The sequence below is a fragment of the Lagopus muta genome, chromosome 14, assembly GCF_023343835.1.
Source record: "Lagopus muta isolate bLagMut1 chromosome 14, bLagMut1 primary, whole genome shotgun sequence".
Classification (NCBI taxonomy): Eukaryota; Metazoa; Chordata; class Aves; order Galliformes; family Phasianidae; genus Lagopus; species Lagopus muta.
The window spans coordinates 16,090,555-16,104,758 of NC_064446.1; the positions used below are offsets into that span (position 1 = coordinate 16,090,555).

The 14,204-nt window shown below is 45.0% G+C and overlaps 1 protein-coding gene across 6 annotated transcripts in view; it reads left to right on the forward strand.

Annotated features, from left to right (window-relative positions):
* FSTL4 (follistatin like 4) overlaps positions 1-9,666 on the forward strand; it is a 188,470-nt gene extending 178,804 nt beyond the window's left edge. For 5 of the 6 annotated variants that reach the window (XM_048960272.1, XM_048960271.1, XM_048960270.1 and 2 more), the window contains 4 exons: positions 95-244; positions 801-908; positions 3,205-3,314; positions 6,144-9,666. In XM_048960272.1, the coding sequence (XP_048816229.1) occupies positions 95-244; positions 801-908; positions 3,205-3,314; positions 6,144-6,843 (1,068 nt within the window). In that variant the 3' untranslated portion in view covers positions 6,844-9,666. The remainder of the gene's footprint in view (positions 1-94; positions 245-800; positions 909-3,204; positions 3,315-6,143) is intronic. The other variant, XM_048960269.1, reaches the window with a different exon arrangement.
* Positions 9,667-14,204: the final 4,538 nt, after the last annotated feature.

Consider the following 14,204-nt stretch of genomic DNA (forward strand, 5'->3'; position numbering starts at 1 on the left):
TTGTTTTCTGTGGTTTTCAAAGCCAAACTTCATACTGCTCCACACTCAGAATTTGCAGACATGAAGCCTCTTTTCCTCCTTTTTGTTTCTGCAGGAGGAGATCTGTCCCAGAGTGGAAGGGGAAGGCACTCAGTCCTGCCTCTGGGCCTCTGCAGTCAATGTCCGAGACAAGTATATCTATGTGACACAGCCTAAGCAGAACAGAGTAATGATCATTGACATCCAGACACAGAAAGCTGTGCAGGTACCTACAAGGGGAACTCTTTATTCACTGATGGCAACAGACTTTGCTGTGGGAAAACAAAAGTGGGTTTCTGGCCAGGGGATCTGACATCACTCTGCGTGATGCTGCACCTGTGTTATTTTCACCCATGAGACCACACTATGTTATTCTGAAACCACACTGCCAGGAAAAGAATCCCTTATGAGCTGCTTATCATCATCTCAGGGCTGTGACTGCAGTTGGGTTTGCAGCTACCCTGGTAAAATGGTGCTCCTTCACCATTCTGAGCAGGTCAGGAAGAATGAACTGATGCAGGTGGGGCTGGGGCAGAAGTTGACCCCTGAGTTGCTGGCTGCAAGAGGTGCAGCCAGAGAATGAAGCTGAGCAGCCAGCTTTTCTATTGCTGGAGCTGCTGCTGATCACCAGATTGATTTGAAGGAAACTGTACAAAGCTTACAAATGAGTGTAGCAGAGGTACATGGGAATGCCAGCAGTGAGCTAATGTATCTGCCATGTGCCTAGGGACATTTGTGTCACTATGTAAACATGTATCATCTCCTATTTAATTTTTTTTAAGTCTGTGGACGTGGACCCTTTGCCAACCAAACTGCATTATGACAAATCCCACGACCAGGTGTGGGTGCTGAGCTGGGGTGATATGCGGCGATCGTCGCCAACACTGCAGGTGAGTCCTTCCATTGCTGAGCATGGTGGGTGGTGGGCTGCTTGCAAGTAATTTAACAGCCTTTAATCTGGAAGTCCAAGTTTTCTGCCTATGCACTGAATTGTTTCTTGTTTTCCTTAAACTCTGTTTATTTTGTGGCTTCCCTCTCACAAGCCTTCAGCTTTCTTTTATTCCTTCCCAGTGGTGATGGCACAACAGCATTCTTCTCAGAGTAAAATGCAAATCATAAGAGAGAAGGTAGTTTGTTCAGTGCTTCTGAAAGCTGTGTATGATGAAGTAAAAAGGAGAAGTCAGTGATAGTGTTCCGTAAATCCAGCTTCACATCTTCTCCCCCCCAAAAAATAAAAGAAGCCAAAAAAAGAAAAAAAAAAATACAACTCTCAATGGCATGAAAGAGGCATAAAGAGCAAAACAGGACCTGTGGGGCACGTTTTGTGTCTGCGACTCTGCTTTTTGCTGCCTGTGCTCAGCAGCACTGTAGGTTTTCAGGGCACGGCGGTTCACACAGGCTCGGCCATCCCAATTAGCTTCCTTTTTTGCATGGCCCTGTGGGATTTGCTCGTCTCGTGTCGATGGCACAGAAGTGCAGGCGTCTAATTGGGCGTTTTGCTGCTGCTGTATGTCCTCTGACAAACTAACACCAGCCCTGCTCTGATCCAGCCAGGCGTTCCCTACTGCAGTAGTTAATTTCCAGCTCTTGCTGCCCAACCTTTCCAGACCCACAGAAGAAGGGTGAATATTCACTGCACCACAAAATTTGCTTCTAGGGCTGCATGAAACCATTCCCTGACAGCGTGAGGATGGTGTGGGGAAGGGGTTCTGTGCTTTCTGACCTGAAAACAGCACAGGCAGAGGGTGCACTCTGAGCATTTCCAGGAAAAGACACCAGAAACAGAATGGAGGCAAAAGGAAAAAAGGTTCTGAGGCACTGATGCCAGTTCACCTCGCCTGGGGACTGCAGTGGGCTGTGCAGGTCATAAGGAGACAAAATGGGCTATTTTTACTCTCTCTGACTTAATTTCCTCCATCCAGCTGTGAGAGGTTTCTGTAATTAAGGGAGAGATGTCTCAAGCATGTGATTATTGAGAAGAACACACCATCTGCGCAGCTGGAAACTTGTTATGAGGCTCCAGCTCAGATAGTGCTTTCTGTTATCGTTATAAAGTGCAGTTACACACGTGGTGACTGAGATCAGCATCCACACCAGCAGATTCTTTTGGGGTTTTTTTCCCCCTGTCTTTCCCACAAGGTGACCAGCAGCTCATTTAGGTGCTGGTGAAGGTGAAGTTTATTCATGTGACCAGCAGAAACGCAATCAAATGTTCTTGAACAAAAAAAAAAATGCTACCATGGAAGCTGCCCTAAATTTCCACCAGTTCTGGGATGTCAGAGGTTTGTCACACGGCCCACGAGCTGACTGAGTGGATGCTGTTGTTTGGCCATGATGGGCTCCTGGGAAGGAAACATCCAGTGCTGTCTGTGGCCCTGAGAAAGCACGGTGCAAGAACAGACATCTTTCTTGAACAGTTTAATTGGAAGAAATCTAAATGGCATGGCTGGAACAGCTGCCTGAACCTAAACCTTGAAAGGCTTTAGCATTCCCTCAATGAATTATGTGGCCATAAATTCAAAGCAACGGCTGTTGCACATTGCATGAACAGAATATCCTAATGAATGGACTGAAGTCATCTTGAGCCAAGCAAACTGTTTGAGAACATTTTAAGTATTGAAAGCTGCCTCTCTCTGTCCGGTGAGGAGTTGCTGTGGTAGTGGAAAGGTCTCTGTGCTGGGGGACAGAATGGGAGGAATGAAGAAGGGACTTGTCACAGCCCATGAGTCCTGCATGGTGTGGCAGATGGATGGACAGGTCTTCTCCTTCAAAGTGATAATTAAGAGCTGTGAGTGAGTGGCTGAGCCTTCAGGCTGGTAAATTATCGCTCTGCACCTAAGTGAGATTAATAAATATGACCATGAACTAAATGTTTATTTTAGACAGTGAGGAATAAATTATTGTGGTTTTTGTGCTGTCATGCTATTTCAGCTCCGCACGACTGCTCTTTCTTGCAATATAAATGCCTTATGAAAGCAGAGTTGTGTACTTACCTTACAAATGTCAAGCCTCAAATACTATTTATTAGCCCACTTTTTCAAGGCAGCTACACCAAACGCTATTTTGAAGCCGTTAATCAATTTGAGCCTACTGCATCCTTGGGAAAAGCCAAGGTACCAGGTTTGGCTGTGTAATCTGTATTTACCTTTCTGCCTCAGTCACTGCTTCCCTGTGTATTTATTGCAGGTGATACCGGAGGCGAGCGCAGGGGAGGAGCAGCGTGTGATCCGCACACCGTTCAAAGGAGTGGATGACTTCTTTATACCACCTACAAATCTTATTATTAATCACGTTAGGTAAGAAATTATCTTAATGAATAGCGACGGTGCCCATACTGCTCACTGCTAGTGGGACCCGTCAAACATCCTGACAGCACTTCACCCATGTCAATGAATGAGCGTGTGCTTGAGCTAAATGCTCTTATCATTTTTGTGCACAAAAAAAAGGGAGAAATGACTGAGCATGCTGGTTAGTTGTTATTCAGCAAAGCACTGAGACAGCAAGGAACAAATCTGGGCTTCCCTTGGCCCAGGCTTTGCCAGCCGTGCTTCTGTGCAGCATCGCTCTGGTATGTTGGTACCAGGAACACAGTGGTTAGAAGGTTGGCTTCCCTGCCTGGAAGCTGCTTTAGAATCCAAAGATTTACTGCCATTAGTGGTAAAGGTTTGTTCTGCTTCAGTCCACGTTTACAACTGCTTGTTCAAATCTTGGCTCTGTCTGTGAGGAGCAGGGTTTGAGCAGAAAAAATGATATGCAGTGCACATTAGAAAGAAGAAAATCAGTTCTCTGAACTATCAGTTTTGAATGTTAATGTGATGGAGTGGTTAATGAGATTTTATAACTAACATACTAATAACTTACAGTAATACTGACTGCTTCCCAGCAGGAACAGGAAGCTTCCCATTAAAGTTAGCAAAATGGATGATAACTTCACAGCAATTTATACTCTTCTTACCCCATTACAACAACTGCTTAATCATCTCCTGTCACCAATACAGTTTAACTAAGTTAAACTCTCCAGAAATCATAATCAACTCCTTCCATTAAGCTTAGGTTCCCTGCAATGATCACTGAGGACGGAGGGTCACGCTTAAATGATTTGGGGTTGAACGTGATACAAAATAAATAACTTTGCTTGCTGAAACATAACATAAGACATACTTCATGGCTGTCACTCTTCATTTTCCCCTACCTCCTCTTTCCAGTTTGCATTTAAACCATTGTTACAAGCGAGAGCTGTGCAGGGGTGTGTGGCTGCTACACGTAATGGATTGGGATGAGGAGGTGCAGTCCAGGTTCAAACACAGGAAGGTGGAATAATTGATTTTTTTTTTTTACTCCTTTTATGTGCTGGGTTTTTTGTTTTGGTTGTTGTGGTTTCTTTTCCTTCAGTACAATTCATCAGCTGCAAACATGATCTGTGGTGAGAAATATTAAATGCAGGCAATTGCAGATAGGTTTCCCCGTGCAAAACAGGCAACGCTGTGCCTAATTTCCTATTTCATTTGTTCAGGGCCAGATCTTTCTCAGTTTTCTCTCACCTTCAGCACAAAAAAAATAATTGCTCACAGTCTAATGAGACTTACTGGGTTCATGTGCTAAATTCTCCACTCAGAAACAATAAATGGTGAAAGCAGCATTTCTCAGGAAGGTGAATATTTAAGCAATCTCTTCTGAGAGCCCAAAATATTTGTATGCAAATGTTCCTGCATGTCTTTTGGCTGCCTGTTATTTCGGATGGATATCTGGAAGTGTAGCCATGTGAATGAGTTCCCAGGGTAGGTTGCTGTCTATTACAATCTCTTTAAGTGCAAGGTTCTCATTGAGATTTTGCATCACAGGTCTCACATGAGCACTGAGCTTCTCCTGCAGCTCTATGCACACAAGATACATCCTGACCCACTTTTTTAAATTGAAGTTTGTGTAAGAACTATTTTTTTTTTTTTTTTTTGTAACTTCTTGAGGCATTTGGCCAAGAATTGAAGAAGTCTCAAGGAAAAAAATACTGTCAGGAGAAGCATCTTTTAAAGTGTACTTAAAATGCATTCATCCAAGGGAAGCGTAAGTGCCATATTCAATTTCCCCACACACTCTGCACTATGAATCTCTACTGCAGGTATTTTGTGAAGCCTCTAATGGATGTGAGCATAATGGAAAAATGAGAGGCTTAGCCCAGTGATTTTCATGGGATCATACACTGCATTGGCTCAGTCCTCAGATGTGAAATCATTGCTGAGCATCTCATTGACAGACGGATTAGGGATAAAAAATAATAAATGCAGTGTTTTAAGCAAAATATCTGTTATGTGCAGCAAGCACAGTCCTCCATGTTTCAAAAAGCAATTTTAAATCTTTCAGGGAAAAAATGCAAAATTAAGTGCTCGCTTCATTCCCTTCCCTCTGCACTGAATGGACAAAAAGAGATTCAACATAAAATTAGTTTTTTTTTTTTAAGTCAGTACCAGCGACCTGTGAATCCAGGGGAACACAAACAGGCTGCTCCTATGGGCTCTGCTCAAATTAAGCTGAAACCTTTCCTGGCTTTTTTTTTTTCCCTTCAGCAAAGGTCAGCTTTGCTGCAACATCCATCTTCTAGAGAACATTTATACTCTGCTCACTGTTGTCCAGCCCTCTGGAGTAAGAAAAAGTCACTTTTCTTCAGCCCACCTTTGCTTGTTCTGCTCCTACCTTCCAGGCTGCTGGGACAGTCTGCTCTGCCCTCCGATGCTCCAGTTTCAGATGCAGGGTTCGGCACGTTGGGTCACTCAGTAGTTACATGCAGAGGTCAGAACTGCTCTCCACCCAGAGAAACAGATTGAATCTGAAACAGATTGAATACTTAGCTTGTTAGTGCCTGCCTACAGAACACGCCAACCTCTGATCTGGAGAACATTATCCAAGCACACACTCAAGCTTCCAGCATCAGGTTGCTAATTGTAACCGAGTTCCTCCTTGTAGCAGGTTTAGAAGCACTGAAACAGGAGGGATTTCTTGCTGAAGCCAGACAGCGTTATTGCACACAGAATGAAGAGGAAGGGATCTCCCAGTTTTGCTGTCTTCTTTCTTTCTCCAAGCTTACCCCTGAGTTTCCAGAGATGACTTCAGTGTCGTGTTTTCTCTTTCAGGTTTGGCTTCATTTATAACAAATCAAAACCCACCATCCGCAAGATCGACCTGGAAACAGTGACCCACATCAAGACCATCAGCTTCAGGAACTACAGCTGCGCACCACAGACCATGGCCTACACCCACCTGGGGGGATACTTCCTGGTGCAGTGCAGGGACCAGCGGGGGGCTGCTGCCCCACAGCTCCTCATCGACAGCGTCACCGATGCCGTGGTCGGCACCAACGGCGCCGTGCTGGGCACACCTCACATCTCACCGGATGGGCGCTTCCTGGTCAGCGCGGATGGGGATGGAGGCAGGATCCAGGTCCAGACTGTGACCGTCCAGGGGGAAATCAAGCTGATTTATGACTTACAAACAAACATACACGTATCTGATCTGACATTTCAACCCTCTTTCACCGAAGGCAATCAGTACTATATATATGCGACTTCACATTTGCAAACAGATGTGCTTTTCGTAGAGCTGTCGACAGGGAAAATGAATGTACTGAAGAATTTAAAGGACCCTATCACATCCAAAGACTGGCCCTGGAGCAGCTACAACAGAATTGTGAAAGACAGTGGGTTGTTTGGACAGTATCTCATTACACCAGCGAAAGATTCATTGTTTGTTATAAATGGGAGGCAAAACACATTACGCTGTGAGGTTTCAGGTATAAGGAGGGGTAACACAGTGGTCTGGGTTGGGGAGGTATGAAGGGGCAGCAGCAGCAGAGCCTTTGGCAGACAGTACCAGTTGGACCTTTATGCTGCAACAAGTGAGCAGTAGCATTGTATATTTTTTACACCAGGGGAAAAAAGAAAAAAAAGAAAAATCAAACCAACCCTGTATAGGCTTCATGGTACAACACTGGTCTACTTGCAAGTTTAATACTACAAGGTATGCTCTGCTAATAGGAAGTGGTTTTGAAGGGATTTTTTTTATTTGGGGGTATGAGTTGTGGTTATGAGAAAACGCTGGGAAGCAAATGTCTCCACTGAGCTACCACGTAAGCCACAAAACCTAGTGATTCTGTAGAACAAAACCGATTTTGAGTTCCCATATTGAAGGGCTTTTTGTTACATTCACACCACCCGTTCTCTCCCCTCCTCCCTCCCCCGCCATGCCAGCTGCCCTGCCCAATTTCTGCATCTAAAATACACGATGACAAAGGAAATTAACCATCAGAGAGCAGTTTTCAAACCACAGAGACCTGGGAGAGAGATTTAATGAAAACCGATCCATTTTCTCTGCAGGTTGGCTTTGGGAGGATTCATGGATGTGGTTTCAGAAAGAGGCACAACAGAAATAGTAACTGTCAGCTTGCTGTCTTTGGTGCTTAATTTTGCTCCTGGTACTACTGAAAGCAATGTTACGAGCTCTGCCTCTTCTAACACATACATATAAGATTGCATAGGAGAAATTCAGCATGAAATATCCAGGCCATTAGAGTGCGTAAAAGCCAGAAAGGACTGGGAGGGGTCAGATATTGTTAGAGGGAGAGAAAATGGAGGTGTTAGTCCTTAAGCATCTTGTGAGCGCCGTCAGCTTGGGCACAGGATGCAAAGTCTGCTCTTCAGTGGGCAGAGAATCAATCGTAGTCAGTAGGAGGCAGCAGCACTTCTGGAAGTTGCTGGTTGCTCTCATCAAATATTTAGCAGTGCTGAAGTTGCTAGGCTCTTCATAAAATAACTACAATCAGTATTTTAAGCAGAAAACTCATTTTCTAGTTGCAGCCTTTGCTTGCCTGTTTCTTTTCAGACATTCTGGGAAACCATTCTTTGTTTTCTTTCTCCCCATTTCCAGTACATTTGTTTATAGCCAATTATCTTTTAGTTATGAGCAAAGAAGTTCATGTAAAACCAGCAGAATTACCCAAGAATGCAACAGCTGGCATCAAGAAATTCCACATCAGTTCCCATAAAAATACAGATCCATTTGGTAAGACATAAAAACTTTTCTAATTGCTTTTTGTAATTTTCTATATTCATTACTGTGAAGTAATCAGGGCAGGAGCAGCTCTGGCTCGCAAATGGTGCAAAGCCACAGGAGCACCACAGCCACGAGCAGTTGGATCCCAGCACTGCTTTGAAGTGTGGCCTTGGTGCGGGGGCAAGCTCTCCCCACAGGTCAACATCTGCTGCATCAGAGCCATGCACTGTCCTTTTGGAAGACCCAGCTCCTTTTGAGAATGACCTCATTGCCCAGAGTTGTATGGAAGCAAGCACTGCACACACACATCCAGACATATTTAGAGGCGCAGTAATTGTTTTCCAACAGAGGTGCTTAAAGTCAGCCATTTCACAGTGCACACAGAGGGCCTTAAAGCGAGTGACTGAAAAGGATGCAGACTGGCAATGGTAATCTGTGCTTTAAGTGTTCAACTGTAACCAAAAGAGAAGTATTTCAGCATGGCTGTAGACCTGAAGTAATTTAAACCATTTCGGTTCTATAGAAAGCATATACAAATCTGCTCAGACAGACAAAGAAGAGGAGATGAATCCTATGAATTCATTCAACACGGCATCCTTTAAATTGCCCTTCAACACTCATAGGCTTAAACCTACATGTATTGTCACTGATGAGCCATAGGGGTTAGAAGACACTATCCCCTCATTGCAGCACAGGCATATAAAAGAGATTGGCATAGCCTTCCCTTAGCAATGCATGGTGTCCATGATTTTCTACTCATCTGGTTAGGAAACATACCCACGTCAAGAAAAGGAGGAGACCAGCTCTGTAAGTACCTTTAAATATGCACAACTCCTTTCTTGAGCAAAGCTGTATCCATACATTGCAGTTCATCCTAAATGTGTTCTACTGAGGCCAAACACTGCTCTCGTGTTCTCTTTTATGACTTCTCAAATATTTTGTTATGCCAATGTTTCCCTGTAGAGACGTCCATTGTGTCATAGATCAAATATTACTTTTTTAAGAATACTTAAAGAAAAAAAAAAAAACAACCTGTAAATATCTGTTCAGGTAAATACTCGAGGCTGGTTTATATGTAGGCTGTGAAAGATGTGTAACAGACCTCACTGCTCCCTGTTTGTCGCAAGATATCGGACTAGCGTTCACTTGGAAACTCCCACTTGGACCTTCCAAAGATGTTCCCTTCCTTCCCCTCAGCCCAAGTTCTGGTGATGTGTTTTCTAAATTATCCTAATGGTTATATATCATACTTAGAAAAATGAACTACAACTTAGATTGTCCACACTACTTGTGAACAGCTCCAATGACGGTCAGTTCTGACATTAAAGTGCTGCACATTTGTTACTCGGATTTTATTTTTTGTTACGACACAAGTTTTATATATGCTCAGAAAGTGTTTAAGTCGTTTTATTTTGCCTCCCAGCTCTGTCAGAAGGAGGCTGCACTGCCTTCTCTGCCCTTTCTTTCCCACTCTGTGTGCTCCACCAATTAACAATCCCTGCCTAATAAACTGACTTAATTAATCACAGTGATTAATTGAAAGGAAATTGAAGTAACAACAGTTTAGTTTTTCTATACAAGTTGGGTATTCTGACACAGGATCACAGAAAAAAAAAAATCCTGGTTGACAGGAGGTCTCTGGTCCCGAGATCAGATGCGTTTTCCAATCAGTGCTGATGTTTAATAGCACTATAATGCAAATACTATAATATAACTACAGTGCAAATACTATACTGCAAATACTGTCTCCCCTGAGCATTTCTATCAATATTGCACTTTTTTAAATGGGAGTTTTTACTTAACCTCTCTACCTATGCAGCCCAGTGACTGTTTTGAAACTGCCCACATGTGATGTTACCACTTGGAGAGAAAAGTCACAAGTGCCTTAAGATGAAAGCTGACAGTAAGCAACCTTTTCTCATCATTTAACACATCAAGTTATTATTATTTTTTTTTTTCCTTTACCACCACATGAAGTAACACAATTCCAAGAGGTTCCAGTGGGCAGAGGTTGGCACTGCTATGGGGTCAATGTCAACTGGAGACTGCTGAGTGCTGAGCTGCTCAACCAAGAGACCTGGCCATAGTGAGATGCCAGCAGCAGAAGGGATTTGGCTATTGGGCCATGCTAACCCCATGAACAACTCTGACATGAGACACAGCAGTCCTGATGACCTGTCAACATCTGCTTATTTACTCAATTAGTACCATGATTATGTCTTAATTACTGCAGTGCCCAGCAGCATGCTTGGCACTATGTGAAGGAGATCAAGAGGCCGAGCGCTCTGCTCTGTGAGGAAAAGAGCCAGTTCCTCACCTGACCTCACAGCAGGTCAGCAAATCACATAAAGCAGGACCTGGGGCTGGGGAGAGCTACAAGTGAACACAAGCACGCAGCCTGGCTGTTCACCAGCAGTGCAATGCTGGCATGACACATTGCCTGTATATTTGCCCATTCAGGGCATTATTCCAAGCAAAGTTCTTTCCCTCTGTTGAACCCATGGGACTGGGACGGACCCACTTGTCCCCAGGGCAGTCCATAACTGCCTGTGCTCCTATAAATCACCACTGCATGCTTGGATTACTTCCCCCTTAGAAAAAAGGTGGGGAGAGTCATAGAATCCTAGGATCATTACGGTTGGAAGGACCACTAAGTTCAACTAATCTGATCACCGATAAATCACCACCACACCACTAAACCACATCCCTCAGTGCAATATCTGCCCTTTTCTGCAACACCCCCAGGGACGGTGACTGCCTCCTCCCTGGGCAGCCTGTGCCAGTGGTGCATGACTGCTCTTTGCAGAAGCCATTTCTCCTAATATCTGATGTCTACTTCTGTGAACAAAGATTATCCTGCAAGGCAAGTAGCCAGCATGCAGCTTCTGATTTCAGGATTTCTGAGATGTGCTCAGCCTCGGGATGTGTCTGAGGGCGAGCAGCACTGTGCTGCCATCGACCCTGCAGCCCCACCATCAGCAGCTACAGAAGCACTGACACCAGCAGGAGAGGGGGGAACTTAGGGGTGTGGGCAGCCTGGTTCTGCATAGCCTAGCAGCTACTCTGAGAATACCTGGTGCTCTAAAACAAAGTGTTTTCATTCTACAGTGTTTTCATAGAATCATTCAGGTTGGAAGAGACTTCTAAGATCACCACATCCAACCCCAGCCCACCCTTACGCCCACTGCCCATATCCCCAAGTGTCACATCCCCCCATTCTGGAATAACTTCAGGGACAGTGACTCCCCTACTCCCTGGGCAGCTGTGCCAGTGCCTGACTGCTCTTTGGAGAAGATATTCCTCCTAATATCTTATGTCTACTTGTACAAACAAAGATTATCCTGCAAGGCAAGCAGCCAGCATGCAGCTTCCAGTCTGGATTACATTTGACATCACCTTTATTGCCTGACTCACTGCTTTGCATTTACTTTTTTTCTTTTTTTGAATGCATCCCCCAGACACTTGGAAGCATGGAAGTGTCTCTCCCTGGAGACTAGGAAAGCTCTTGTGTTCCTACTAAAGAGGTGCTGCAGCTGTGTCTGGCACTGAGCACAGGATGAGTTCCCAGCCAGTTGGGGAAGCAAGGACCAATTGCTCCAGTCTTCTCCAAGAGCACACAGACACTAAAGTGTAGCTCATTTCCAACCTGCTGCCACCAAGGGGTTGCTTTGTTCAATGAACAAAATAGAAAGCATGCTTCACACCACCCTAAAAGCAGCAGCTCGAGAGGCAGGCCATTTTACCTCTATTTACACGTGGAAACATCCTCAGAATGCAAAGCCACTGCTTCAGATACCAGTGTGAACAGATGGGACTAACAGCCCATGTGGGGCAGGAGCAGCACAGAACTGCTTTGGACCTGACCCTATCCAATCACTGCATGGCCACACTGATGCCCAAAGCTCTTCATGCACTGCTTCAGTGCTCCTATGTGCTTTGCTGTAAGGCCCTTGGGTACCTTTAGTCCTCCCAGGCATGGCTGGCTCATCATCAAGTCCAACCTGACCATGCTACCCTAACTCTAACAACCCTCTGCTCAATCATGGCTCTGAGCAATTATTATTTTCATATTTTCCAAATGCTTGTAGTTACAAGGCAAAGAGAAAACGGAAAAAAAAAAAAAAGGGGGGGGGGGAGGGGGGAAGGGGAAAAAAAAAAATGAAAGAAGAACAAGAGGGAGAAGAGAAAAAGGGTTTTTTTTTTCCTTTTTTTAAACAGTGAAAGGACAGCAGAGCAGGAGGGCAGGTGCCAGTAATTTTTTAATTAAAAGGAAAAAAAAACACTTGTCCCTGCTGCACTCCATAGCCTGCAGTAACAGGTGGTGCACTGAGCTGCACACACAGCATTCCACCCTGGTCTCACTCCTACTTAGCCTCTAAAAGATTTGCTCCAAAACACAGTATTGAAAAGCCAGCAGAATGCACAGCACTGCCAAACCACCAAAGAAACATAGACCAACATTGTGTACTGCCATTTTTTGGCCAGCAAAACCAGGACAGTGCAACCAGAACCCAGCATGTATCAGTGCATCAAACGGGGAGGGAGGAGAAGGGAGGAGGAGGAGAGATTGCCACGATTATTTCTGTTTAGAAGGAAAAGCAGCAACTCCTGCACTAAACAAGCAGTTTTAGCACAACTTAAGACAGTGCACTATGGTTTAAAACAAACAAACAAAAAAACCACGAAGTCTTCATACCCTTAATTACACATATGGGAAGAGTCATTATTGCATTCCTACAGCACAGCACTGAACTCCTTGCTGGGAAGGCGCTGAGCCCTCCTACAGCAACCGCTGCCCCATCCCCACAGCTCAGCCAGAAGGAACAACCCGAACAGGCAGGAGCCCCAGGAAAAGGGCAGACCTGGCCACAAGCTTGCTGTTCCTCCCCCGAGGCCACCGAAAAACCCATGAATACATGGAAACTAATGAACGCTTGTTATTAACTAAGAAAGCAACAGAAACCAAACGCTTTTGTCAAGACTTAAGCACAGAAGAGCAAAGAAGAACTTGCATTTAAAGAGACAAATACCTGAGTTTAACTGGGTGTTTCGTGGATTCCCTGCCGAGATCCTCGACGTCCTGTGAGCACTGCTCTGAAGGCAGCACACTGGGAATATAAAGGCAGCTCCCACCCACTGTCCCACCGGGCAGCACAGGTGGAATGCATTTGTATTTACTTTGCAGCAGCACCTGGTGTATGAGGGGGGTGAAAGCCAATCCCACCGAGTGCTTTCTCTAGAATCACTGTAAATGCTCTTTTTTTTTATTTTAATTTTTTTTCTGCCTATTTCACAGTAAAACTTTACAAACTTGTGCTGATGTTGTCTGGTTTATCTTTTTGGGGTGGTTGGTGACTGCAGACCATCCCCTTTTGGCAGTCTGCGCTCAATGGCTTCTTACAGTGAGCTCAGCTGTGTGGGGCGCAGTGGTTTTGGGGCGCTGAGGGGTGGAAGGGGTGAGCTGCTGCTGTCCCAGGCACGGTGCTCCATTCCGATGGCTCTGCTGTTCCTCTGTCATTCATAATTACAAATTTGGCCTGGCAAGAACAAGTCTGCCTTTGCATGGAGCCATCGGAATGCTGAGACACAGATGGCTGATTATCGAAATGTCTGATGGCATCTTTGTAAGAGTCCTAAGGCAAAAAGAAGCGCTTCTGACAAGCATTATTTGCTGAAACAAATTCCATTTAATTAAGACACAAGGTCTGCATTGAAAGACTGCTTGTCAACAACGCTAACTGCAGCAAACACTGCTAGAGGTTATGCTTTGCATTACGGCTGAGCAATAAAGGACGGGCTTTGCAAAGAGGTTCTGAACCCCTCCTGTGCAGCAGGGCTCAGCTGGTCCTTTTCCTTGTGTGCTCTCCTACCTTCAAAGCCCAAATCATTGCTAGTGAAAACCCCTGGCTTCAGAGGTTAAATCATCTCTGACCCCTCAAAGCTCATTCCTGCAGTGCAGGGCTGCTCTGTGAGGTGTGCAGATCTCCTGTGCCCCACCTGCAGCTCCAACCCTTGTGATGGCACTTTGGAGGCTGCAGGACCATGCATTCTGAGCATCATTCCAGCAATGGGGGTTACAGGCAGAGCAGCAGCCCGGGGTCCGTGGTGTCCCATATGGCAGTAAAACTACTCAAGGAGAAATTATG